This window comes from Canis lupus, chromosome 17, assembly GCF_011100685.1.
Source record: "Canis lupus familiaris isolate Mischka breed German Shepherd chromosome 17, alternate assembly UU_Cfam_GSD_1.0, whole genome shotgun sequence".
Lineage (NCBI taxonomy): Eukaryota > Metazoa > Chordata > Mammalia > Carnivora > Canidae > Canis > Canis lupus.
The window spans coordinates 59,593,800-59,621,411 of NC_049238.1; the positions used below are offsets into that span (position 1 = coordinate 59,593,800).

The following is a 27,612-nucleotide window of genomic DNA, read 5'->3' on the forward strand; positions in this document are numbered from 1 at the left end:
AGGTCGCAAACCCTGCAGTCTTGGCGGAGCGGCGGTCGCGAGCGGAGTCCTTCTCTCCGCCGGCGTCGGGACAGCCGTTTGCCGGAGACCGACCGCAGGGAGAGCGCGTGGCTCCGGGACCGGGGCTGACGAGAGAAGCCGCGCGGTTTCCGACACGGCGGGTGTGTGGCGGGGAGGGAGGCCGGCGTCCGAGCACGCGGTGCGGCCCGAGCGTGCGGAGCCTCAGCGGAGGTGGGTCGGCAGTGCGGGGCCGCAGGTTGTGGCGGGGACCCGGGGTCCAGCTGGGCCGCCCGGCCTTCCTTGAGGCGGTCTCGGTCCGCGCGGCTCGGCGGCCGCGTCCCTCGGGGTCCTCCGGGCGAGGCGGGGCCCCGGGGTCTCACGCCGGCGCCTCCCCTCGCCACACTCGTCTACTCTGCTGAGGAAAAGAGTTGATGAAAACAGACCTACACAAACGACTTGAGTCTAAGAGCTTTCCTTTCCCAGAGTCTCCTCTAAACCTCCCGAGCGAGTGATTGTCATGGCCTGCCCCCAGTGCTGCTTACCCATAAGCATTAAAATGAACCTTCTACCAAAAGTCTTGCTTAGGGGGGTATAAAATAAACAGGAGTGACAAAAATATTTTAGGGCCTACTTCCACAGAAGAGTCTGAGGCCCCTTCTCTGTAGCATCCCTCAGATCCTCGCTAATTCCTTTGCACAAATCTTTCCTTAGGCTGCTAATGCCTCCCCAGTCATTATGGTGTCTGCTGGGCCCCGCAGCTTCTCTCCTTCCTGGACCTTCATTTCTTGATACTCCCGAGTGAGATGCTGGTCGGAGGTCAGCCCAAGACCCAGATGCTAATCAGTGACCCATAACGCCTTAAATTCCAGATATCTGCCCTCGGTAAGGACAGAAGTAGCAATGGCTTTGGTTTCAAGTGTTCAGAATGACCCACCATACTTGTCTTTTCAAAGACAGTTCTGAAAAATCCCTTGTTTAGACCTCAGCATGTTCTGCTCTGGAATTAACCTAAGGGGTATAGTTGCCTTTTTTCTTTTCTAGTGTTGCCTCCTGAGTCTCACAACCCTGTAATAACCTGTCCTGTTAGTGCCATAGATAATACAACAGAGGGCACTGGACACATAAAAGTGCAAGGAAAACACTCCTTTGACCACAAATGGAACCCAGACCTCCCACATGGAAGCCAGAATTCTGCTACTGAATTCAGAGATGTTTGTTTCTCAACTGCTGCAGTAGGTCTAATCAAAAAGTGTCTCAGGAAGGACTTTGAAACAGCAAGTCTCAGATAGCTTTCCACGGCTGTTCTCTTTGGAACTGGTAGCACATAGAAAACACCTGCAGCAGAGGCTTGACTAGGGGATTTATGTAAGGTAGCTCTATAAAGCAATGGCACTCAAAAAAATCTAATTTGAGGGACGCCTGGGTGGCTCAGCCATTGAGCATCTGCCTTTGGCTCAGGGTGTGATCTGGGGTATCGGGATCGAGTTCCGCATCGGGTCTGCATGGAGCCTGCTTCTCCCTCTGTATGTCTCTGCCTCTCTCTGTGTATCTCTCATGAATAAATAAATAAAATCTTCAAAAAATATATCTAATTTGAAAGAGCCTAATTCTGGGAGGAAATCTCTTTCCAAAGTAGATAACAGACTTCTAGAAAAACATCAGAAAATAGGACACCTGGCGGGCTCAGTCAGTGGAGCATGTGACTCAATCTCACATGTTGTAAATTTGAGGCCCATGCTGGGTGTAGAGATTACTTAAATTCTTAAAAAAAAAAAAATTAGTTCAGACTCTTGTGTCTGGTCCTAAATCTAGTGTGGACCTATGGAAAGTTAATTTCCTCCTTGGCTAAAGCAGTCTCTTTGCCTTCCCATTGCTTGGTGCCTCCCAAACCTTTCCTTCCATTTTTTTCACCAGTTCTTTAGACAGTGAAGGTTCAGGAAGCTGGCTCTGAGTATGTGCTGAGTTACTCAGGAAAACCTGGGTGATAATTGAATTTCTCACCTCTGAAGCTTCTTTTGAGTGTCTAGAAAAGACCAAGAATCAAATAGTGCAGCTTTTAAACTGTGATGTCTTTAAGCTTTTATTTATTTATTTGACAGAGAGCACAAGCAGGGGGAGTAGCAGAAAGAGAGGGAGAAAGGGAGAAGGAGAAGCAGGCTCCCAACTGAGCAGGGAGGCCTATGCAGGCCTGATGCAGGGCTCCATCCCAAGATGCCCCAAAGACCCCAGGATCATGACTTGAGCCAAAGGTAGACACTCAATCGACTGAGCCACCCAGGTGCCCCTCAAACTGTGATGCCTTGCAGAAACCTATACAGGATGAATAAAAAGTGAGATTCCAAGATTTCTTTCCTTTATCTCACCATCTTGGCCACAGAAGGCAGCCAGGGAAAAACAATTTGACATTTCCTGTAGACACTAGAATATCACTTCTTTAGCCAATTTAAAAGCTTCACCTTGCCCTTTGTCTTTGTCTGAGAGTTATATTTTCACTTACAATGCCTTAAAATTAGCCTGGGACAGACTTGTACTGTTCTTAATATATAGCCCTTGTCTGTCTAACACACTGCCATAGCTGGAATTTATTTTTACATCCAATTTGAGAGGATTTGAATCCATCATAATTAGTTGTATTTAGTGTTGGTTGGAGATTGCTGACAGTTGTTTTCACTTCTACCCACCTCATTGTGTGATTTCTGTTGTTAAAAACAAATTTCTTCCTGCCTATTTTAACTGGTCAAATATTCAGCATTTTTTGAAATTCCATGTCATTGATGACCTATGGATTTTCTTAGATCCTAGGGGCATAGGATAAAGATAACATTGTTCGTTAGTTCAGAACACATGGTGGCAATTGGGTGCTCTGAGCAAGGCCCTTTCCTCCTTCTCTCTTTTTTCTTTTTTTTCTTTTTTAAGATTTTATTTATTTATTCATTCATGAAAGACACACACACAGAGAGGCAGAGACACAGGCAGAGGAAGAAGCAGGCTCCATGCAGGGAGCCCGATGTGGGACTCAATCCCCAGTCTCCAGGATCAGGCCCTGGGCCCAAGGCAGCACTAAACCGCTGAGCCACCCGGGCTCCCCCTCCTTCTCTTTCATTATTAGTTCATCTCCCATTCCCTTCTCCACCCCCAAAAGCATACACTCTAATGAGTGTAGTATAGGTCCTTTTATTGTAGCTTCTCTTTGTATATTTAAATGTGTTTGTCTTTAAAAAAAAAACATGGTCCCCATTTTAGGGGGATAGATTAAAACCACCATTTTTTTTAAATAAATATTTTATTTAAGAAAGAGAGCATGCACAAGCAAGGGAGGGGAAAGGGGAGAGGAACAAGCAGACTGTCTATTAGTGGGGAGCCAGATGTGGGGTTTCATCCCAGGACCTTGAGATCATGACCTGAGCCAAAATCAGACACTCAACTGAGCCACCAAGGCACCCTAAAACCACTTTTTTAAAAAAAGATTTTATTTCTTTGATGAAGAGAGAGTGTGTGAGCACTGTTCTCCAGTCCTTCCAAGATGAAATCAATAGCTTTCTAGTATTTTTTTCTAAACTGAACTCTAATTGATATAAAAGATTAGTCCGCAGATCTTTTTTCTTTTCCTAATCTTTCCTATTAGCACGATTTTCAATATCTAGCTCATTATATCTTTCTGGTGCACAGAATACTGTGGCCTGTCTCTTTTTATTATCTTTATTTTCTCTCCTCACATTTATAGGCATCTAATTTGTTCCCACGTCCTGGACACTACAAGTAAAGCTAAAAAGATCATCCCCATTCATACCTCATCATGGAATCACACAATTTCTCTGTGGTATACACATAAGGGTGGGATGTTGGAGAACAGGATGTGTGCACACTTACTTTCACTAAATGCTGCCAGGGTGCTCTCAGTTTGCTCTTGCTAGTGGTGATGCTGGTTTATTTCCCAAGTGTGGAAAAAACACAGCAATATATATGGTGGCTTAAGACTGAGTTTGTGGTTGCTTTGCCTGGGTCTTACTCTTCGAAGACAAATTTCCAAAAGTTTGCACCACCCTCACATGTTGGTTCCTAATTATCAAGGTCCTGAAGGCATCTGGACCACGCTAATCAAAGGAGTAATCAACCAGGAGCAATCTTCTCTCCCTTGGCTATTGGGACCATACTGACCCTGAGAGATGATGGAAGAAGATTTGCAGGGCCCAACTGCCAGGAACTGACTTTAATTGAGGCAATGGGAACTATACTGTGTTAGCTTTGAAACATGGATTCATATTGGAAGAAGGAAGAACCTCTGCCAGTGCTTAGAAATTAGAAAACAGGGACGAAAGCAAGTAACAACCCTGGTGTGCCTTGACCTTCTGGCTTCAAGTCAGTTCTCTAACAGCTGAAATAAATAAAGGCCACTAAAAATCCCTCTAAGGAAGCTCCCATGGAAGAAATGTTATGGAACTTGGTCTTAGAGAGGTTCTTAGGAGTCAAGTCTCCAAGGTGTCATTGGAGCATGGAGACCTTTGTACAATTTTAGATTTCAGACCCTGGCTGGGAATTTGTAGCCTCATGTAGTGCAGCTCTCTTTTAGCTGATTCTTTCCAAACCAAACTCCAAAACCAGAAGGGCTCTCAGCATAGTTGGCACCTATGGAGTCACTGAGTCCTGAACCTGAACTATTGGGAATGTTATGAACTATGCAAGGAGCCTTGAGTTCAGACCATTGGTAGTTCAGTGGCAGTAGCCGTGGCTTCATGTGGACTACCTAGTTTTGATTCCTGGCCAATGTATTTGTTTGCTGTTCACTCTAACACAGTTCATTTGCTGCCTCTGCAGAGTATCAGTGGGAATCTTTATTGTGTATACAAGATTAGAACAGTAATTCTTTTTACTACTTCTGTTAGACTGTTTATTGTACAGGTTAATCTGGTCTATGTAGAGATCTAGCAACTAGAAGCTGTGAAACGAAAAAAATATGGAGAACCTGGCAATGATTTTTGAAATAAAAGCATTAGGGGCCAAGTTATGATTCTGGAAGGATTAGTATTCTGATTGAAGTATAACAAGTACTCTTCCAGGTTATATCTTTCAAGGTGGGGAGTTAAGTTCTGGTGTGATTCTGTAGTGTAGAATATTTAGATACGATATCCTTGGCACATTTGCCTACACCTCTGACTGATCCAGACAAAGTATCATGGTCACCATTTAACCTTGATTTGCATACTTGGCCTTGAGCTGGTCACCTAGTAAGTAGCTTCTTCCTATGCAGTGGGGTTGAGGTACTGAACCTCCAGGAAAAGGAGTAGCTCTGGGGTAGGCCAGATACCCCAATAATAGTAAAGATGTCATGGGTCCAGGGAAGGGCAAGGATTTTATGCAGTAACCACATATTGCGGACAGGAAGATGTGAGGAGTGTGCTTGGACCTTCCAGGTGGGTGAAATTCAGAGTCTAGATGAATCAGAATCCTGTGGCTTCCAGTAACACCAGCTGCCTGTACTCAGCCTCCCTCAGTGGTGACTTTGGCTCCAAAGAGACGTAGAACGTGCAAAAAAAAGAGAAAAGGCTGAATGATAACTGGCAGTTATGCCTCCAAATCTAGATAGACATAGTAACATGCAAGTACAAAACAGAAGAGAAGGATGCACAGAAGCAGTGAGAGTCTGTCTGAATCTGTATGGCAGATATTATAAATGCATTAAAAAATTATCAGCTTATGATTTTAGGTACCACTAATTATGAAGTTGTAGGATCAAGGACTTGGTTTCTCTGCCCATGGCTCCCTCCATCTTCAAAGCCAGCAATGAGGAGTTTCTCCCTCAATGAATCCCTGACAAGCTTTGAATCTCTCTGACTTCTCGGCTCTTTGACCTCTAGACCCAAATTTATAGGGTCCATGTAATTAGGTCAGTTCACCTGGATAATTTCCCCCATTTTAAGGTCAACTTATTTATATCTGCAAAATCCCTTTTGCCATATAACATACCAGAATTATGCAAATAGCAATCATAAGGAAATTGGAATGACTATACTAGTACCAGACAAAAAAGACAGGGGACTTTAAAACATAAAAAATGTTATGAGAGGGGCACCTTGGAAGCTCAATCGGTTAAGTGTCTGACTCTTGATTTCAGTTCAGGTCATGATTTCAGGGTCTTGGGATCAAGCCTTGGATCAGGCTCTGTTCTTAACGGGGAGTCTGCTGCTTGAGATTCTCTCCCTCTGCCCCTCCCCCCAGCTTGTGTGTGCTCTCTCTCAGAAAAATAAATAAATTTTTAAAAATTTTATGAGAGGGCAGCCCCAGTGGCACAGCGGTTTAGCGCCGCCTGCAGCCCAGGGCGTGATCTGGAGACCCTTGATCTAGTCCCACGTCAGGCTCTCTGCATGGAGCCTGCTTCTCCCTCTGCCTGTGTCTCTGCCTCTCTCTCTCTCTCTCTCTTCATCTCTATGAATAAATAAATAAATTCTTTAAAAAAATTTATGAGAGATAAAGAAGGATCTTTTATAATGATAAAAAGGTTAAACCATGAGGAAGTTATAATACTAATAAAAACATTTGCATCTAATAGTCCTAAAACACAAGAAACCAAAACTGACAGAATCAAAGAGAGAAATAGGCAATTCAACAATAATAGTTGGAGGGATGCCTCGGTGGCTCAGCAGTTGAGTGTCTGCCTTTGGCCCAGGGTGTGATCCCTGGATCTGGGATCAAGTCCCACATTGGGCTCCTTGCATGGAGCCTGCTTCTCCCTCTGACTATGTCTCTGCCTCTCTCTCTCCCTCTCTGTGTCTCTCATGAATAAATAAATAAAATCTTAAAAAACAAAACAAAACAAAACAATAATAGTTGGATACCTCAATACCACACTCTGAATAGTAGGTAGAAAACCAGGCAGAAGATCAATAAATCAATAAGGAGATTGAAGACTTAAACAACATGACATAACAGACATCTATAGAACACTCCACCCAAAAAGAACAGAATAATACATTTTTTTCAATTGTACTTAGAATATTCAACCATACACTAAGCCATAAAAAAAGCCTCAATACATTTAAAAGGACTGAAATCATAAAATTTTGAGATATCTCACAAGCCAATACTATCACATAGTCCAGTTCAAGTTGGCAAGTGGGGTAGGTAGGTTGTCAGGTCATCTTTCACTTTGTCATGAATGTTCAGTGACACATATGGAGGTGGCCATTGTCATACAAGTATGGGCCACTAGCCTGGAAAAATGGGAAGAGACAGATACTCCAGAGAAGTTTCTCTAGTGTCAGACTCACAAAACCTGAGGGAGAAATGGCTCCGTAGGAAGTAAGGAGGTGTCAGGGGATGCCTTGCTCTCCTAACTGTGCCTCTCTTGAAAACTTCAGCCTCTACATCATGAAGTCATTGCACAGGAATGCTGTGAATCACAACCAACCACCATCCACCCACGACCTGATTTCTACCTTGTTCTGAGAAAACAACTGCAAGTCAATATACATGGGCCAACACAAACTGTCAGTGTTCTGCAAAAACTACTCTGGACGTAAAGGATACAATTAGTTTATAAGTCATCCCAGGGTGGCCACTACATGCATTCAAAGACCTATACAAAAACTCTTTCATGACTTTGACAAATGGGAAAGATACCCTGTGGAGCAAGAATAAAATTCATAAGTGACAATCTCAAAATATGTATATAGAGATTAAAACACAAAGCAACCCACACAGGTAGGACAGGGCTAGGAAGTAGGGAAGTCAAACTTGACTTCAAGTGTTTTGAAAAGTCAGTATGCTTCCCCAGGACATAACCCTGGACTATGGCAGGAAGAAAATTCAGACATGAGATAAAAATCCTTACAGTTATTTACACATTAAATATTCTACTCAGAATTTTTTCTTATAGTATTAGACTAATATGGAATAAACCTAGAGAACAAAAGAACACCAAGAGTATCTAAAAGTTTTAAATTTTTCATGAAGGAAAAGTGAAGTGACTTCATAACAGTCTTTAAGACAATGAAATAATTTGGAAAATTATTGATTCCTTCGTGTTTTCTATGCACTTAAAGGAATAAACAATGAAAATATGTTTAAATTTAGAAAGAGATAAGTTTGTGGTATCAGCACATGGACATACAAATACTGAGAGTGGCTGCTTAGGGCTCGAGGGTGGTCCTGTCAGTGGTGACCTTCACAACAAACCAGGTGGCCTTGTGTATCAGCATGGCCTCAGCTACTGGAAGGCAGTGGCATCTAAGATTCCATGACACTCCCCACTTTCTAGTTCTGTTATTGTGACTCTGAACAGTTACCAGGCAGGCTGGATGCTCTGTCTGGCACTGTTAACAGAGCCTGAGTGCAGGCAGTGCCCTAGGCTCTGAGCTCTGGCCTTGTTTTTGTGGTTAAGAATTGTTACAGCTGTGGAATGCTTACAAAGTTTAGCCCCAAAGTAAGTATGAATTACATCTGTATACTCTTGACCTGTTTAAGTCCATTTTTTCCCACTTAATGACACTGCAAGGTATAATTTACAAACTATAAAACTTACTATTAGCGTTGTACAGTTCAAGGATTTTTAGTAATTCACCAGGCAGTGCAACCATCACCATAATCTATTCACTTGTTTCTAATTATTTGTTTGGGTTTCTGCTCCCCAGGTTCTGGCTCTACTTCTACCACCACAAGCTTCATCATGGCAGAATCGCTCACCACTTTCTCTGATCCAAGGACAGAAATAAGCAGCCTGGAAACCAATCAGTACTTGTGCTCCCAGCTGGAAAAAAACGAACAGAACTTCCGAGACCTCACAGAGAGATTCCTCACATCCAGGGCTACTGCTTACATCTTGGCCAACCAGCTGCAGAAATATAGTAAGCCCTATGGGTTCACAGTCACCATAGTGATAAATGATTGCCTATCTTCCCTAGGAGAAACTAAACACTCTACTTTATTCTTCTCTCTTCATCAAAATAAATCTCATCCTGACCACAGTCCTAGGAAGGTAGAAGTGAGTATTTTACCCTCAGTTTGCAAAAGATGGAAACACTGAGGCAGAAAGGGATAAAGTTTACAGAAGCACAGAAGCTAAAATCTTGGTTCCGGCACTAAGCTGTCTTTTCTGTCTCAGGAACATGTGTCAGATTCTAGAAACATATAGCATCACTGTTGGCTTAATTAAATCTCAGGATTCAATTCCAACTTTTACTAAGTACCCATTTGCAAAGCATTATACTAGATGCACTAGAAGTGTACTAGTTAGTATTCTCTTCCTGCCTTATAGGAGCTTAGAACTATCTGTTCCCAACTGAACCACAGATACCTGGAGATCAGAACATCAGTAGCAGACACAGAGGGAAGTTCTTATGCCTGGAGCAAGATTTTTTTCCCTACACAAGTTCTAAGAAGCTGTTCCTCACACGCTGGTGATATTGAAAGTATTTCCAGGAAAGTCAGAGACTCTGTAACACCTTTTCAATCTCTCCCTGAATATGAGCTTTGCAGACAGCAAGCTAGTCCAGGATCTGGACTTTGAGATGTGTGGCCAAAATGAGAATGAGGCTAAGTGGGCAAGGCCTTTAGTCCAGCAGACCGGGTCAGTGTAGGAGCTGGCCCTTCCGTCTCCATGCTCAGTTCTCACATTTGGAAATCCTTGGACAATTCCAAAACTGTTGGTAATGGGGCCCGCAGGAAGCTATAGTGACTGAAGGAAACATGATGCAAGTGAGGGCACATGAGAGATAGGAATATTAGGAGGATTCTTGCTGATATTGAAGTTGAGTTTGCTTCCAAATTTCTACAGTTATATTTCAATAAATCAATGGGGGATAAAATTTGCTATCCAACTTACTAGACATGGAGAAAAATTAAAAAGCCTACTTATTAAAGAAAAAAGATGAGCTTTGGGGTATGGAAATATAAGTGTTTTTTTTTTATTAACATCATTCATTAAAACCACAATTGTAAGACAAATTTTTTGAAGCTAAAGAAGAAAAAAGATATCATCCTAGATCTCGGTGTAAAGATATTACAGTGCAGTGATTAACAACAGCATGTATCCTTGCGTCAGACTTCTGGGTTAAAATCCAAGTTATCCTCTTTATACCTCAATTTCCTCATCTCTAATGGTAATAAGAATATTTACCTTTTTAACTAGTGGTGATGACAGCATGATGATAATTCTTGAAAAATCTACTAGACCAGTGCCATGGAAGCACTATGTATTAGTTCTCCCTCTAATCTAACACAACACCTGGTAGCATTTGAACATGTCTTTCAGATATTTCCCCTTCATATACATATTACACAGTTGTATCCAGATAAACTTTGAAATCTTTGAAATATGAGGATTATTGAAACTCTCAACATAGGAGGACTATCAGTCCTATAATCTTCGGAGGTCTAGGGTGCCTGGGTGGCTCAGTTGATTAAGCAGCTGCTTTTAGCTCAGGTCATCTTCCTGAAGTCCCTGGATTGAGCCCCACCTCTTCCTGCTCAGAGGGAAGTCTGCTTCTTCCTCTCCCTCTGCCCCTCCCCCTGCTCATGGTCTCTCTCTCTCTCTCTCTCTGTCTCACTTCCTCACTCTTTGTCAAATAAATAAATAAAATCTAAAAAAAAATCTTTGGAGCCTTCCCTCAACACACAAGAAATCACTACTTCATGTCCCAGGTTAATGGTTTACCTAAGAGCCTACGAGGCTTAGGCTTAGTAAAGTGGCCCAAGATTTGGAGCCAGACCTCAATGTGAATTCTGACTTGTTTCCTTCTAGTTTAATAATCTTCAGTAAGTTACCTGCCCATGAACTTCTCTATCCTCATATCTCAAATGCCATGTTGAGGAATTTGATAATAAATTGTAGGAGATTGAGGAATGAGATGTGGATATCGGAGTATGGAGCTTGGTAATGGAGTTATATTTGTACTTGGGATGGACCTTGCCTCTTCCATTGAAGGCAGTGACTATAGCAGCATGTCCAGCTTTCCACTGAGGCAAGTGTGTCTATTTTCTCAGAGAATGAAGAGTACAAAGCCCTCATTGACCCCATGCTGGAGGAGGAAGTGCAGTTTGGCAGGGAGCTGGCAGAGAAGATGAAACCATCTGCAAGACTTGGGTAAGGAGGTACCTGTGGGAAAGTGTGAATTACTATTTTGAAGTGGGGTAGCCCAGGCTGCTAGTATAAGGAGCACATTCGTCCAAGGACAGAAACAGAAAAGTACATGGTAGGCACAGAACTAGATAAAGACAACTGTGGGGTTATGGGAGTGAGTTGGTAGAGTAGTTAAGTCTCTGGGGTCCTTCCTTAAATAGCATATAAATAAAATGGAGACAGATGCCTGAGATAGAATACTAACAATGTGGCTTCCAGCTGTGTGACTTTGGGCAAATTTCCTTAACTTTCCTACATCTCAGTTACCTCAGCTATTTCATCTGTAAAATGAAAATATGAACAGTATCATAACCTTCAGAAGGTTATGAAGATTAAATGCATGATTACAAGTTAGAACCATCTCTGACACATATGGAGGTCATCTCAACAAATATTTTCTGTAATTATTATGCTTTTATTTTTTTTTATAGGTATGGTGGTTGTCATTAATGGACTAGCATTTTCTACCACAAGAGATATTTTCCAAGCTTTCCAAAGTGCCTTTTCATGATAAAAATGTTTTTCCTTCTCAACTTTGATTTTTTTTCTAAGTATCATACTATATGAAGTACTAACTGGTAGGGCTATTAGGTAGATAGATAATCAAGCAGCTGTTGTATAGAAAATAGATTATTAATGTGCTGAGGACCAGCATTGTTTATCCTCAGAAGGGTTTCAAATACAGGGTGGATTGTGGCATTCAAGATATCTTTTAACTCTGTTGAAATTAAATCTGAGAAACTCATTAAACCTACTAAAACAGAGATAATTGTTTGCAGGAAGCCCAGGTCTGGAGCTTCTGTTGCTCTTTAGTCTATGCCTTTACCAGCTCTGACACTTTATAGGAACTCTGTGGAATAGAGTTTGAAAGACAATCTGTAGAGTATCACTTAGTAGGACAGCAGGGAGGAGATTCAGGCATCAGATGAGGTAGATGACTATAAATGTCTAGTCCAGCTTTAGGATTATGTGGTTCTAAGTATTGACTGAGTGCCTACCTGTGTTATACACTCTGTTGGGTACTGTAAGTTGGGTAGTATGTGGCACTGTCTCTAGCTTCAGAGAGCTCACATTTTAGATTAGAATCCATGTAGAGTATTTGTATAATCATTAGAAAATGGTGAAAACCCATTTAGAGTGATGTAATTGTTGTTACTTGGAACTTTATTACTCTTTAGTGTCTTCTTACTTATTATGGTTTTTTTTTTTTTCATTCTTTTTCAAAGAATGCTGTCCTTCTTGACCCTTTCATGGATTTTCTTTTCATCCTTTGAGTCAACACCACATCTACCTATCGAATACTTTTATATGAGGTTTGTGTGTGTGTGTGTGCATGTCACTTTCTGCATAATGCTTGATGATATATATTCCATGGAAATGGATGTGGGCTTAACTGAGAAACTGAAGGGGCATCTTTTCAAAGTAAGGTTAATGAAAAACAAAGAAACAAACCCAATGCTGTTTCCTCATTCCCTCTGCCACAGGCAAGTCCCACAACTTGTGTAAGAATTCAACTTGGGAAATTCCTTAGGGGCATTCTATGAGATATCTCTGCTGAAACTTCCGTAACCTATGCACTGTTACCTTTTACTTTTCTTTTTACTTTAGGAAATATGATCCCCTAATTCAGGCTCAGGCCCAAGAACTGACCCACTTACGACAGAGGATACAGGAAGGGAAAGGTGTCTGTTACCTTTTTATTCAGCATACAAAGAACACGGTCAAGTCTTTTGAGGGCTTCCTCAGGAGCACTGACATTGCTTCCTACCAGGGGCAGAGATTCTGTGAGCAACTGGCCCAAGGAAGCCAGCTGGCAGAGAGCCTAGCCAGCAAACTCACCACTGGTAAGTTGGCTTGCATGCTACGGAGACCTTTTAGATCCTCACATAAGTAAGTCTCCATGCTTCAAAGACTCTAAGAGTGACTTTTTAGCCAGATGTCCTGCTGTTTTGTGCTTTTTCTCAGCCTATTAATAGTGATGCTATCAGGTAGAAATACCTAGTCACTCACCTGGGCCCAAGGTGAACCCTCACAGGTATTTCCTCTTTCTTTTAAGGATTATTGATTTACATAAAAATAGTCCACTGTAGCCTCAGTTCTGTGCGCTTTGAGAAATGCATACAGTAATGTAAACAACACCATAATCAAGATACGGAACAGTTCTATCACCACTAAAAGTTTTTTGTGCTTCTTTGTAGTCAACTATTGTCTCCTGCCCCAGTTCCAGTCCCTGAATCTGTTTTCTGTCCATACAGATTTTCCATCTGCAAAATGTATCAGTAGTTGGTTTCTTTTTTTAACTGTTGAGTACTATTCCATTATATAGATATATCAGTTTTATTTATCTGTTCACCCACTGAAGGGCATTTGAGTTATTTCCATTTTGGGGCAATTATGAATAATAGCTATAAAGATTCACATACAGATTTTTGTGTAAAAATACATTTTCACTGCACTTCACTTCGCTTGGGTAAACATCTAGGAGTGGGATTGATGGGTCATGTGGTAAGTGTATGTTTAACCTAGAAGAAACTGCCAAACTGTTTTCCGATGTGGCCATCCCACTTCAAATTTCCACTGACAGTGTGGTGAAAATTTCAGTTGTTCCCCAATATCAACTTTCGATATTTTGATATTTTTAGGTTGTTGTTCTTTTTCTTTTTCTTTTTCTTTTTCTTTTTCTTTTTCTTTTTATTGTTTCAGTAATTTAGTAAGTGTGGGGTATATGGCATTGTGGTTTTAATTTGCATTTCCCTGATGACTAATGATTTTAAGGATCTTTTGATATGCCTGTTGACTCTCCTTGTATCTTCGGTAAAGCCAGTGTTCAAACATTTTGTTATTTTATTTATTTTATTTTAAGATTTTATGTATTTATTCATGAGAGAGACACACATACAGAGAGAGAGAGAGAGAGAGAGAAAGAGAGAGAGAGAGAGAGAGGCAGAGACACAGCCAGAGGAAGAAACAGGCTCCCCACAAGAAGCCCAATGCCGGACTTGACTTCGGGCCTTGGGATCATGCCCTGAGCTGAAGGCAGACACTCAACTGCTGAGCCACCCAGGGGTCCCACACTTTGTCATTTTAAAATTGAGTTGTTTTCTTATGATCAAATCTTGAGGGTTCTTAACATTTTTTGATACAAGTCCTTTTATGGGATATTTAATTTGCAAATATTTTCTCCCCATCTATGGCTTATCTTTTCATTCTCTTAATAGTGTCTTTCAGAGAGCAGAATTTCTTAATTTTAATGAAGTCCAACCTATGGATCATGCTTTTGTAGTTGTATCTAAGAACTCCTTTTGGAAAACAAGGTCCTTCACCTTACCATATATATTTTACAATTAGCTTGTCATTATGTGTTTTTTTTTTTTAAAAAAAGCAACAGCAACAAAATCTCCCAGAATTTTGAGTGGCATTGCTTTGAATCTATGAAAAGTTTGAGCAGAATTGACATTCTTAATCATACAGAGTTTTCTGGGGCCCCTGGGTGGCTCAGTCACTTGAGCATCTGACTCTAAATTTTGGCTCAGGTCATGATCAGGGTTGTGGAATTGAGCCCTGTATGGGTTTTCTCTCCTTGCGCCTCCCTCACACAGTCTCTCTCAAATAAATCTTAAAATAATATTGAGTTTTCTAATTAACAATCGTAGTGCCTTATCAGGTTGAGGAAGTTCCCTTTGGGGTTTTTTATGTTTTATTTATTCATATTTGAATGAACAAATGAATTTTTTTTTTTTGTTTTATGTTAGTGACTGCTGACAACAGGGGGAAAAATATGTCTCTTAATGCAAACATGAATAGGTATGGTCCAACCAAGAAATGTTTCCAACTGATTTGAGGAAATTCCTTTTTATTCCTTATTTTCTGAGAGTTTTATTTTGACTAGATATTGAATTCTGTCAAATGCTTTTTATTCATCTATTGAAATGATTATATGTTTCTATTATGTTGAATATTTTTGTAGTGTACTCTGGATATTTTGAATATTGTAAGACCCTGGGTCCTGTTAAAACCCTCTGGAAATTAAGTTTTGGGACAATCAGCCCCATTAGGTTCAACTCCAAGTTCTGTCTCACCTTCTATAGTCAGTAGTTCCAATGTCAGGTCGTGTTCAATGCTTTTGATATGCTGTTTGGGTCTGTCCAGCAAATATGTTACTTGGTTTAGTCTGGAGTAGGTGGTGGTTTGTGTGGTAATTCAATTCTCTAATCCTTTGTCATGATTCATTGGGTCTATTCTACACATACTCAGTTTGGGGATGAGCCCTGGGGCTTTTGTCATCAGCTCATAGACCATTTTTCAGCCTCTTTTCTCTCTGGTATTTCTTCCATACTTTCAGGTTCCCAGGAGTCCCTTTTCCAAGTTCCTCTGTTCAGAAAAATTGAGTTCTCTCAGAGATGTCTCTTCATACGTTACGTTGCAGTTCTGCATAACTTTAAGAGCAAGGAGGCAAGAAAATTGAGAAATAGAAAATAAAAGGGAGCACTCTTCACACTTTTTAGGCAAGAGGTCCTTTTATCCTGTTTCTTTTGATCAGAGAGCTAGATTCTCTCCTGTGGGTTAGATCACTGTTAGCTGCCTTGACAATAAATGCAGTTCTGCAACTGGGCTGGTCTCTAGGTGAGGTCAGGAAAGAGGAGGGGAAAAAAAGGAGGGAAAATTCTCTCCATACACTTTGGCATGCATAGGTGCCTTTTCCCAGTCATTTGGTTAGAAGAGTTAGGTAGTTTCTCCTGAAGTTTTTGCTCCTCAGAGACTGCAGTGAGTTCTTTATGAGAGCTTAATAGGACACACAACCATGGTCTAGCCACCAGTTAGCTGTGTGGCAAAAATGAAGGTTACAGCTGGAGAAGTCCAGAAAGTAGCCGAGCAAGTATTCTATGCACTGGACAAAAGACATTTTAAACTTTTTGAAATAAAATCTTAAAAAAAAATAAACTTTTTGCCTTGATGTCAGATGTAGCAGATGTCATAGTGATGATTCACCACACTAGGAACACACTGTCCAGTGTTACTCAGGAAAGCCTGCCAGGCTACTTCTCTGAAGACACAACCTAAGCCCTCTCTCAGAGCATTCTGAACAAACATGTAGAGTATTACATTTCTGGTCATATAGGCCCTCATATTTGTAATGTGTGAAATGGGATCTGCTCAATTTCTGACTAGCTGTTTCTATTTTGTGATTCGCAGAAAGTCACAATGATAAGAAGGATGGAGATAGACAGGAGCCACTGGCACCCAGGTAACTCAGTGATGAAATGATAATGGAATGGTAAAGTCGTAGAGAAGACTCCTGAAGCAAGAGACCGAGAGGCCAAAGTCCCAGATCCAGGAAAAAAACCCCTCAGAAACTGCCAATTGTACCTATTTCATTCATTCATCGTACAGTGATATGTCCTTTTAAACAATGTTGTTTATTCTCTGGTTCTTGTACTGGTTACCATTTCCTAGTAATTCATCAAGTTTAGTTAGCTGGAGTTAGTCTGACCTAAAGGCAAAGTAGCCAGAGATCCCTGGTTTCTGTACTCTAAAAATCCGTATGGTAAAAAAACAAAACAAAAACAAAGCAAAATATTGTCTCAGAAGCCAGGATACAATGGACCATTTCATATTATATTAAGCAAAAGTTGTCTGCAGCATTTTCAAACCACTATCCTAGGTCTGCACATGTCATGAGTGTATTTGAGAGTAGTTTAGTCTACTTCCCCATCTGCCTGTGGTGAAGTCAGCACACTGAGCTCTGGCTGCTCCCTTCTACCCAACTCTAGGCACACTAAGCCCAGTCAGAAGTGGATTGTTATGCTCTCTCATCTGAGTGGCCTCTTGGGTTTCTGGCACTCTTCCAGGAGTGTCGGGTGGGACCAGCTGTGAAGCTGTGGTTCCAGGTTGCTTTAGTTTAATCTCTTGTCTTATCTCCTTCCCTATCACCACATCAGGCTCAGCAGGGAGCTCCAGCAAGAAGTGAATGAAGTCCTGGAAGACTCACTAGATGAACGGTATTTGACTCATTCCAGTCGCCGTGACTCTCACCAACCTCGCAGCAGCAATGCCTTCCTGTCTGATGTGCAGGAAGCCAGCTCTGCTGTGGAAGTCACCAGTGAGTACTCCCGTTATAAAGAAAATAAAACTCCAACACTGGAAGAATGGAGAATAAAACTCCAGTAACTTCTACATGCTTAGTACCTCTGTCTAGGCTGAATGAGATCATCTCTGTAGGCAGGCCCCAAAGATTAACCTTGAGAAAGGGATTAGGCTGAACACAGACCTGGGACCAAGTTTCAGATACAGGTCCCTGGTGAGTCAGGTAATATACATTGCTCCTGGTCTACCTCACCTCAGTCACTCTGGCTCCCACTGGCATTTACAAACTGATGGACTCCAGGCAAAAACCAGATTGAGAGTTAAAGGGATCATGGCAGATTCTCTGCCACTACTTCAGCATGTGTATAAAATCTAATAGACCTTGTCTAAAATGAAGCATCATAGCTTTCAGGGAATGTCCTTGCTAATTATAGTTCCTGAACAGTGTCCCTTAAGCTTTTCTAACTGAGAAATACAGTCTTTTTTTTTTTTAAAGGTTTTATTTATTTATTCATGAGACACACAGAGAGGCAGAGACACAGGCAGAAAGAGAAGCAGGCCCCATGCAGGGAGCCTGATGTGGGACTTGATCCTGGGACCCCAAGATCATGCCCTGAGCCGAAGGCAGGTGCTTAACCACTAAGCCACCTAAGCATCCCAAAATACTGAGAGTCTTGCCTATATTTTTGGAGATGCAGAATCATGGTTCCAATATCCAGTCTTCATCTCCCCTCAGATGACTTGCTTTCTTATTGTTTCATGTTAGTACCAGAATATCAGGTGGTTTCCCTAAAGACAAGGCTCAGCTCTTGGCAACCTTCAGATAAATGATCGGGTTCCCATTCTTTGTGTGACACCATTTTTAAAAAATGGCTGTGGATTTAGTCTTAGCGCTGTCATCTGATCTAAACCAACAACCAGCCTATTAACTAGAAAAAAGGCCCAATCTAATAGCCATTCCACTAGCATGCCCCTCTCCTAAAAAAACCCAAACTAGCCAGTGTAGCTCCTCCAGGTATGTAAGAGTCCCAAGGTGTAGCAGCGACACTGGTGTGTGTGTGTGTGTGTGTGTGTGTGTGTGTGTGTGTGTGTAGATTAAGATTAAAACCTCAACCTTCATCTCCTTTCCCTTGACTGTTTGACTTTCCTTTGGGGTTAATGGTTAGGATTATTAGAGAACTGTATGTCTTCTGTCCTCTTGTAGGCATGAGAAAGAGACTTCTTTTTTAAATTATAAGAGAGAGCAGGGGAAGGAGTGGAGGGAGAGGGACAAGCAGACTATGTGCTGAGCATGGAACCCAATATGGGGCTCAGTCTCACAACCCTGAGATCATGACCTGAGCCAAACTCAGGAGTCAGGTGCTCAACCAACTGAACCACCTATGCACCCTGAGAATGAAACTATCTTAATCCACTCAGTGTTAACTGAGTTTTTAAATAGTGATATAATCCATGTCAGGTTTTGTCTTTTTGCCAATGGTAGGTGCCTTTTATTACTCAGGCAGTCCCCTTACAAAGCCTTCCTTGTTCCTATTTCCTATTTCACCTTGAGATGTAGAGGGAGGTCTTTTCATCTATTAAAAGATGTTCAGTCATAAATCATGCGGGAGAGGTATTTAGTAGGGACATCCACTAGTACCCAGAAGTCTTACATAAAAGGTGGCCTTATCTTTCCTAGTACCAGATAAACCTTACTCAGGTAGTTTTCCACCTGTGTCAACCTCCTTTATACTTCCCATATCCTTGTGTTGAGAGGTGGTCCTGTGGAGTTTGCTTAACACTGGACCATACTTTGTTTCAGGGCCTTTAAGGGCTCTTAAAGGAAGTTCTCTGTTATCCCTGATGAAAGAGGAAGTTGGCAGAAGAATGGTAAAAGGCAGGGATCTTGCTGAGAGGCCCTTGGCCACCCCATTAGTGATAAGGATTCTCCATCTTCTACCTCATTCCCTGTCTTGGTGGAATGGCTCCAGAAGATGAGATTCAGAACCTGCACCAGCACCTGAAGGGATTCTTTTCATCACTGACTGCCTTCAAGAAAAGCTGGAACATCATCTCAGCATTTCTGATCAAGGAAACAGTAGGGGTGGCCTAAGTCTGCCTGCTTCTGGCAGTATGTATCTAAGGACTTGTGTGTTGCAAGGCTTCAAAGATTTCAAGAACTTGATATACCTTATTTCACTTATTCTTACAAATGACTCAACTAGGGAGAAGAGGGCATGGATAAATATTCCTGCTTTTTAGATGAGTAAATAGGCTCAGATAGAGATTGGCCCCAAGGCTGAGCTATCCCTCCATCTTAGAGTTGTCTGATCTCCAAACCCATCTTGTTGGCTCCTCTGCTATATACTTTCTGCTGCTCCTCTCCTCTCGTGTGATAGTCATTCAGAGTGAGGGTCTCTGCTGCTGCCATTCTCATCCTCATCTCCTTCCCTAATGTCTTGGTTACCCTTCATTGTCTACACTGTGGATCTTCTTCCCACATCCTCTTCCTGGATTGTACTCACACAGTGCCCATTATTCCTCAGTCTTGGGCTGGACCAGAACAGTGACTGGGCCTCTTTTTCCACACCAAAGCAGCAGCTATTTCATGAGAAAAGTCTCCTTCATCATTTCAGACATTAGGTGTGATAACACAAATGAATGAGCTCTATTTGTTAAGGGCCTTGTGAAAATTAAGTTTCTGGCCCATCACATTAAAGTCCCAATGTGTGAGTCCCCAGGGTTTTCTTCTGGGCTAAGAAAGGGAAAGGGAATTGCAGAAAGCATTATCTCAAGCAAATCTGTTTAACTTGCCTAAACTGTAATTATTTCCTGGAATAGGACACACAACAAACCTTGACAGGCAGAGCCTGGAGTCTGTTGCCCAGCTGTATAATGAAAACAGAGATATCAGGGAACAGAGTCTGAGCCTTCTGGCTCACCTGAATCGTATTTCCAGAGGTAAGTGGTCAAAACCCACAAGAGGAGGTCATTCTCCGAGCCTTCTTTTCTCTTGCCATACTCAGCTATGAAAACAAAAGATGATGGGGAGGCCACAGCTACTCAAAGCCTCATGACTCATAATCCTCAATCTAGAGTGGGCTATCTCCTAGGTGCTCCTTCCATATGTCCCCAGACTCTAGGCTCCAGGAATGAGTAGCTCTGGGAAATCCATCATTTAGGTACAAATCACACCTCACTAATGCAAGCCTAAGAAGAAAAGAACAATCCTCAAAGATGGGAAATTGTAAGAGAACAATTATTTTAATTGAGTAAAATTTGCCAAGATTAGATAAACTCTGTCTTATAATGCTAAAAGAACAAGCAAGCAGAATTTAGATTCTAAGTCAGTAATCTTTGAGGAAATGTGAGAAATGTGGCACCAGAAAGGTGCCATGAGCTTAAAAGGAGCAAAACCCCAATATTCAATTCAATTTTATTTTCATAAATAAAATAAAGTACTAAAGTACTAAATAAAGTACTAAAAAAATAAAGTACTAAAAAATTGAAATAAGTATAGCTTATACTGATCCTTGGCAAAATACAAATTTATTGCACTCAAACTATAATATTCCAGTCACCTTTTGATTCTCAACTCTTATGTTGAGAAAAGCCAAACCAAACCAAATTACCTTCAGATTGGCAAAAATATATACAAACCTCCAAAATATCTTCAGCCTATCCCCTAAACACCAGACTCGGTATTTACTGAGCTTTTGCTGTGTGCAGTGCCCACCCCGATAGACATCCCTGCCTGATCTGTTAGGTGCCAGTTAAGAAAGGTCACCTAAGATTGCTTTTACCTTCTTTATTTTTTATTTTTTAAGATTTTATTTATTTGAGAGAGAGAGAGCAGGAGCAGAGGAGGGGGACAGGGAGAGGGAGAAGCAAACTCCCCACTGATCAGGGAGCCTGATGTGGGGCTTGATTCCAGGACCCCAAGATCATCACTTGAGCCAAAGGCAAACGCTTAAGTGGCTAAGCCACCCAGGCACTTCTCCTTCTACCTTCTTGTACCTATGTTGCTTTTGTTTCTAAGGCCTCTTCTGAATAGGACTATTCTCAGATTACTAGAACCAGTTGCCTTGTGGCTCAGAAAAATGGAAGGACCTGGAAGTTTATGTTAATCCCACAGCACCCAGTGACCCTACCTGTAAATCATTATCCATGATTGACAAGTACAAGCATAGGGAAGCCCAGCTACTTGACTTGAGGAAGACTTTGTGGTGAATTAGCTTTGGGAAGAGGAATCTAGAGGTGAACTTTGTAAAGACCCAGGTAGATAAACAGAAGGAGATTCTTGCCTTGGCAATCCAATTAAGAAAGAGAGATTCATCTCAGATCATAAAAAGGAAGGTTAAAATCTTTAGGCCCAATGGAAAAGAAGCCCATGGTGGAAGAGTTAGAGAGAAATAAAGAGAACCATGGGAAATAGGGCAGGCCTCCTAAGTAGCTTTAAATCATGCTGTCATTATAAGAACCTGGTAAGGTTTTGCCTGACACAAAAGCCTAGATATCACAGCTAGAGGTTGATTAAAATGGTTTCACATGTGTTTGGGGTATTTTTTTTTATTTATTATTTATGATAGTCACAGAGAGAGAGAGAGAGAGAGAGAGAGGCAGAGACATAGGCAGAGGGAGAAGCAGGCTCCAAGCACCGGGAGCCCGATGTGGGATTCGATCCCGGGTCTCCAGGATCACGCCCTGGGCCAAAGGCAGGCGCCAAACTGCTGCACCACCCAGGGATCCCAGTTTGGGGTATTTTTTAAAGGTTACTAGGTAACTGAAATATGTGAGAAGGACCATAACCTACTGAGATCTCAGGTCACCAATATAGAAATATCCCAAATGTACAGTTACTTATGAAAGACCAACACTAGCCATTGATGGGATTTGCATTCCTCTCTCAACTATCATGTTTGTATAGCATGAAAAAAGAGAAAAGAAGGGGTAGATGGATTAGATCTATATTCTCTCTGGAGCAGTTTTACAGATTTTTTTGACTACAAGACACAGTAAAAAACACAAATCTTTATTAACCCAATATTATGTTTAAAACAAACAAAAGGCCTTATTATATGTAATGTGTCTATTTTCCTTCCTCATTCTTTAAGTAAAACCTGTAGTAAACAGTCTAGTCTATTGATTTTACAACCTATTAGTGGTTCCCAATTGCAGTTTGAAAAATTTTGCTTTTGATTAAGCAAAATTCTAAAGGAGTATTGGGAGCAAAATTTTTCCTCTACCCACTTAGGTTTGAATGATCCAGGACCTTTGAATTAACTAGCATTAGATAAAAGACAAGGTTCATTTACATATGCATGTGGGAGTTGCATAGTAATGAAGAACTCCCAGAATACCCAGAGGTAAAAGTTTGTAAAGCAACTTAAAGGGTTTCAGGGTTTCAGTGGAAAAGTATGGAAAATTCTCTTGGACTTTTTGATGCTATTGGTCTGTGTCTATGCAGCTGAATTCTCAGGAAACTCCCTTGGAGTGGGGGGAGGTTCAAGTGGCAGCTGTATTTTGAGGATGTTCTGCTCTAGTCAGATAAATGAAATTCAGATAAGATTTTAGATATTTTAACTTGAAAATAATCTTTACACCAAATATATGATACCTTCAAAAGCTTCTAGATCTTACTATCATAAAGAGAATTGATAGCAGAAAAAACAAAACAAAACAAAACAACAACAACCCAAAAACCTAAAACTTTAAGGAACAAATTTAAAAAAAAGATTTTATTTAAAAAAAAAGATTTTATTTATTTATTCATGAGAGAATACACAGAGAGAGAGGCAGAACTCAGGCAGACCAGACCAACTCAGGTTGGGTTTCTTCTATTCACAGTTGTTAACTTAGGGGGTGGAATATTTATTACCTGGGGTGGGAAGCAGAGTTTTGGCTTTTTCTTCCTAATTTGCAGGGGTTTCCTGGGATGGATGGCATCTGCCATCTTGGTTGGTCAGGTTTGATCTGGCTTCTTGTGGAGCCCTGCCAGGACAGGACTCTAATCTTCCCAGTAGCTGCCAGTGACTTCCTCATTGTTGACCTCCAGGTACCCCGTCAGAACCTAATTGCCTCCTCTAACAACCTGCTGTAGAATTAACGTTACAGGATAATGGTCTCTACAGGGTGTAAATAGATCAGTCCAAGGTTTAACTTTGCCCTTTATTAATATTCCCCTTTTCCCTTTCTGATGATTCCTTTCTTTCTCTCTAATCTCTTAAGAAGAATACTTAAGAGACTTTCTATAATGTTTTATTCCTGTCCCAGCCGCAGTACCCAATAAACTGTAGAGTCTGTTGGCTTCCTCTAGATTGGAGCCTTTCCTCTCTCTTTTCTTAAACTTTGAGATGTAGTGAAAGGGCTCAAGGTATGGATTTTAGCTTCAAATTTTTCATTTATAGGTCTTGTGGCTTTAGTTAATACTTAGCCTCTTGATACCACTCTTTCCTCATGGCAAAAGTGGAACTGTATTTGGATGGTAAATAGATTCCTGTACCAATTCTAATATAGAATGGGTCCTTCCCACACCAACAGAAAAATTTTGGAAAAATAAATTTTGGGGACACCACCTGGGTGTCCTACGATTGAACTCAATTCTGACATTACCTACTAGGTTTACCTCGTAGAAGATAGCATCAGATTCCAAAGCTTAATAGTTCAGTCCTGTGAGACTGCTTCCATCCTGGCCCCCACTTCACATTCTAGTAGCAAATCCAAGTTTTTACCTGTACATCTGACTGAATCAGTTTCCTGAGAACCTCCTCCTCCTAGGGTTTGATTAGCTTGTTAGAGTGGCTCACAGAACTCAGAAACATTTTACTTACTAGATTACAGGTTTATTTTTTTCTATGTATGTATGTAATCTGTGCACCCCAGGTGGGGCTGGAACTCATGACCCCAAGATCAAGAGTCGCATATTCCACTGACTGAGCCTGCCAGAAGCCCTGATTACTGGTTAATTAATTAAATTTTTTAAAGATTTCATTTATTCATAAGAGACACACACAGAGAGAGGCAGAGACACAGGCAGAGGGAGAAGCAGGCTCCATGCAGGGAACCCAATGTGGGGCTTGATCCTGGGACACCAGGATCATGCCCTGTGCCAACGGCAGACGCTGAACCGCTGAGCCACCCAAGCATCCCATTTTAATTTAATTTTTTAAAGATTTTATTAGAGAGGGCAGCCCCGGTTGTGCAGTGGTTTAGCGCTGCCTGCAGCCCAGGGTGTGATCCTGGATACCCTGGATCGAGTCCCACGTCGGGCTCTCTGCATGGAGCCTGCTTCTTCCTCTGCCTGTGTCTCTGCCTCTCTCTCTCTCTCTCTCTCTGTGTGTGTGTGTGTCTCTATGAATAAATGAATTTTAAAAATCTTAAAAAAAAAAGATTTTATTAGAGAGAGCATGACCAGAGGGGGAGGGGGAGAGGTAGAAGGAGAAGCAGATTCCGATGAGCATGGAGCCTGATGCGGGGCTCAATCCCAGGACCCTAGGATCGATCATGATCTGAGCTGAAGGCAGATGCTTAATGGACTGAGCCACCCAGGAGCTCTACTGGTTAATTTCAAAAGGATATAACTCAGGAACAGCCAGAAGGAGGAGGTATATAGGGCAGGTCATGGGGAAAGGGTGCAGAGTTTCCATGTCCTTTCTGGGAGCTCCACTCTTCCAGCACCTGTGTGTTCACCAACCCAGAAGCTCACTGAGGCCCCCATCCTTTTAGTTTTATTTTTTTTAAGATTTAATTTATTTATTCACAAGAGACACACACATAGAGAGGCAGGCTCCATGTAGGGAGCCCGATGTGGAACTTGATCCCAGGACTCCAGGATCACGCCCTGAGCCGAAGGCAGATGCTTAACTGCTGAGCCACCGAAGCATCCCTCTTTTGGGTTTTTAACGGAGGCTGCATTACATAGGCATGATTGAATAAATCATTGGCAGCTGATGGCTGAAATCAACTTCAGCCCTCTCTCATCCTCAGAGGTCAGGAGGATAAGAGTAAAAATTTCAGGGCAGCCTGGGTGGCTCAGCGGTTTAGCGCCGCCTTCAGCCCATGGCGTGATCCTGGAGACCTGAAATCGATTCCCACGTCGGGCTCCCTGTATAGAGCCTGCTTCTCCTTCTGCCTCTCTCCTCTCTATGTATTCTCATGAATGAATAAAGCCTTTTAAAAAAAAAGTAAAAGTTTCAGTCTTCCAAATCATGGTTGGTTCCCTGGGGAATCACCTTCCAGCCCTCCAGCAGTTTCCAAAAGTCACCTCATTAACATAACAAAAGAGTAATTATAAGCATTTTAGGAGTTCTGCCAGAAACTGGAACAAAGACCAAATTTACATTTCTTATTATAAACCACAATATTACAGATAGTATCTAAGGACTCTGCTGTTTTTCACATTCTAGGACTCTTCCCTTGGCACCACCTTCCTATAAAAAAAACCCCCAAAAATGACATGCATTTAGGAGCAAGATTTCCATGCAAAATATCCTCTCATTTCTAGAACAGACTGTTTCTGAATGTGCATGTTTGAAACAAGGCACATCTCCTGGGAGGTGTGAGGGCCCTTAATTTTTCTTACCTTTAATCTGCTCATATAACTCTTTCCACACTGTAGTTTACCACCATGGCTTATCCACTTTTCAGGGTGCACTTGGCCTCTTCTTCCTTAGCTGTCACTTCAGCCTCAGGTATCAGTAGAACCAGTGGAAGATTCTCATTTAATTTAGTTTTTTTCTCCCCTTCTTCTGTTTCAGGTAAGAAGTAATAGTGGAAATATGAAAATTTCTTATTTCAACAAAGCTTAGTCACAAACAGTTCCCCCATTGATGAGAAAAACTAAAACAACAAAACAGAGAAAGTCCTAAATCTGAAAGCAAGAGGGCTCCATCTCTAAGACTCAGATTTCATAGCCACTCTAGATTTTTACTCCAAAGGGATAGCTTGATTGCAGAAATAATAGCCCTTTCAGTCTGCAAATTTGATAACTATGTAAGAGACATCAACACCTAGATTCACAGATGATCTTGAGATGCCTAACCTTTCCTCTCCCTACCCTCATCCTATGGATAACTGGAGTCAACAGCAGCTGGAAGAAAATGTCAAGGACTTGGATCAAGAATAAGTCCAAATGTCGAATGTCGTCGTTGCAGACTATTCATCAGCTCTTCAGCATGTGTTCATTTTCATTGAAGGATAAAAGTTTAGAAATCTCAGATAATAGAGTTTATTTTATAACATTCTGTTGCCTGTTTTTTTTTTTTTTTTTTTGACAAATCAAAATTACAAAGTTTTTGTTCTCCAGCTAACAGCAGGAAACTCAAACAATATGTCCACTGTATTTATATCCCAGAGTGACAGCAACCAAGTCTGGGTGCATCACTTCATTCCAAAATTAAATGTTATTGAGCACCTGGTATCAGATACCAAAACTACATTGTGTCTCACACCGTGGGAACTGAGATAAGTCAGGCAAAAATTCTGCCTTCACAGGCATCTGTAAGCAGAGCAGCAGTCTTATACATGTCTACCTGTGGAGGACCCAAAGAAATAATGATAGAATCCTGAGAGTTTTTGTTCACTCTTGTACTTCCTGAACAGGTCTAGCAAAAGTTACATCCCAGAGGTCTCTAGAATACACAGGGAGAAGTAGTATATCTATAGGAACTGGCAGGTTTCAGATCACTCTCATTTGGATTTTTTTTTTTCTGCAGTTAGTTTATTTCTGAAAATAAGTATCCATTGATTAGTCTTTTGCAATTAAATATAAAAGCCAGACATCTTATTCTGGAGCTATGAAACATATAAAGTAGCCTCAAAATTACCAGATTTCCAGGCTGTAAAGCTGATTAAGACAAATCCTGGATGGCAGGAAAGGATTCTTTATTTTATTTATTTATTTTTTATAATTCTATTTTTTTTATTTTTATTTATTTATGATAGTCACAGAGAGAGAGAGAGAGGCAGAGACATAGGCAGAGGGAGAAGCAGGCTCCATGCACCGGGAGCCCGACGTGGGATTCGATCCTGGGTCTCCAGGATCGTGCCCTGGGCCAAAGGCAGGCGCCAAACCGCTGCGCCACCCAGGGATCCCAGGAAAGGATTCTTTAGATGAGTCACTAGTCACAGCAAACTAGTGACTTACATTTTCTTGTACTGGAAGGTAATATTGAGAACTGTCATACCCTCCAGCAAGGGGGAGACCCATAGAGGGACATTTTTAGTTCAGGACTCAGCCATTCAGTCTCCCATATTTTACAATCAATTTCCCTCAAAATAATTTACTTTGAAACATTTCAAACCTATAGAAAAATTGGAAGAATACAATTATCACTCTATTCTGTTCATCTGAATTCAACAATGTTTGCTTGTTCCTTTTCTCTGTCTACATAGACCCAAACCTGCATTCCCATTGGTTTGGTAAATGCAAGGCCACT

General features: G+C 41.3%; 1 protein-coding gene across 3 annotated transcripts; it reads left to right on the forward strand.

The window, feature by feature from the left end:
* LOC100683958 (neuroblastoma breakpoint family member 6-like protein) lies at positions 1 to 27,043 on the forward strand. Of its 3 annotated transcripts, none has more exons than XM_038562062.1 (8): positions 1 to 231; positions 8,628 to 8,840; positions 10,978 to 11,077; positions 12,722 to 12,957; positions 16,307 to 16,358; positions 17,053 to 17,213; positions 20,018 to 20,137; positions 26,262 to 26,416. In XM_038562062.1, the coding sequence occupies exons 2-8, from the start codon at positions 8,663 to 8,665 to the stop codon at positions 26,366 to 26,368; spliced, it is 954 nt and encodes a 317-aa protein (XP_038417990.1). In that variant the 5' UTR covers positions 1 to 231; positions 8,628 to 8,662; the 3' UTR covers positions 26,369 to 26,416. The 3 variants fall into 3 exon arrangements, with proteins under 3 accessions (XP_038417990.1, XP_038417991.1, XP_038417989.1); XM_038562063.1 differs by lacking the exon at positions 1 to 231 and adding an exon at positions 8,259 to 8,419 and having other exon boundaries at positions 25,933 to 27,043; XM_038562061.1 differs by lacking the exon at positions 1 to 231 and adding an exon at positions 8,259 to 8,419 and having other exon boundaries at positions 26,262 to 26,415.
* Positions 27,044 to 27,612: the final 569 nt, after the last annotated feature.

Coding starts and splice junctions, on each gene's coding strand:
- LOC100683958 (XM_038562062.1), top strand. CDS start 8,663: ATGGCAGAATCGCTCACCACTTTCTCTGATCCAAGGACAGAAATAAGC. Junction 8,841..10,977: donor CAACCAGCTGCAGAAATATA/GTAAGCCCTATG, acceptor CTATTTTCTCAG/AGAATGAAGAGTACAAAGCC. Junction 12,958..16,306: donor AGCCAGCAAACTCACCACTG/GTAAGTTGGCTT, acceptor TGTGATTCGCAG/AAAGTCACAATGATAAGAAG.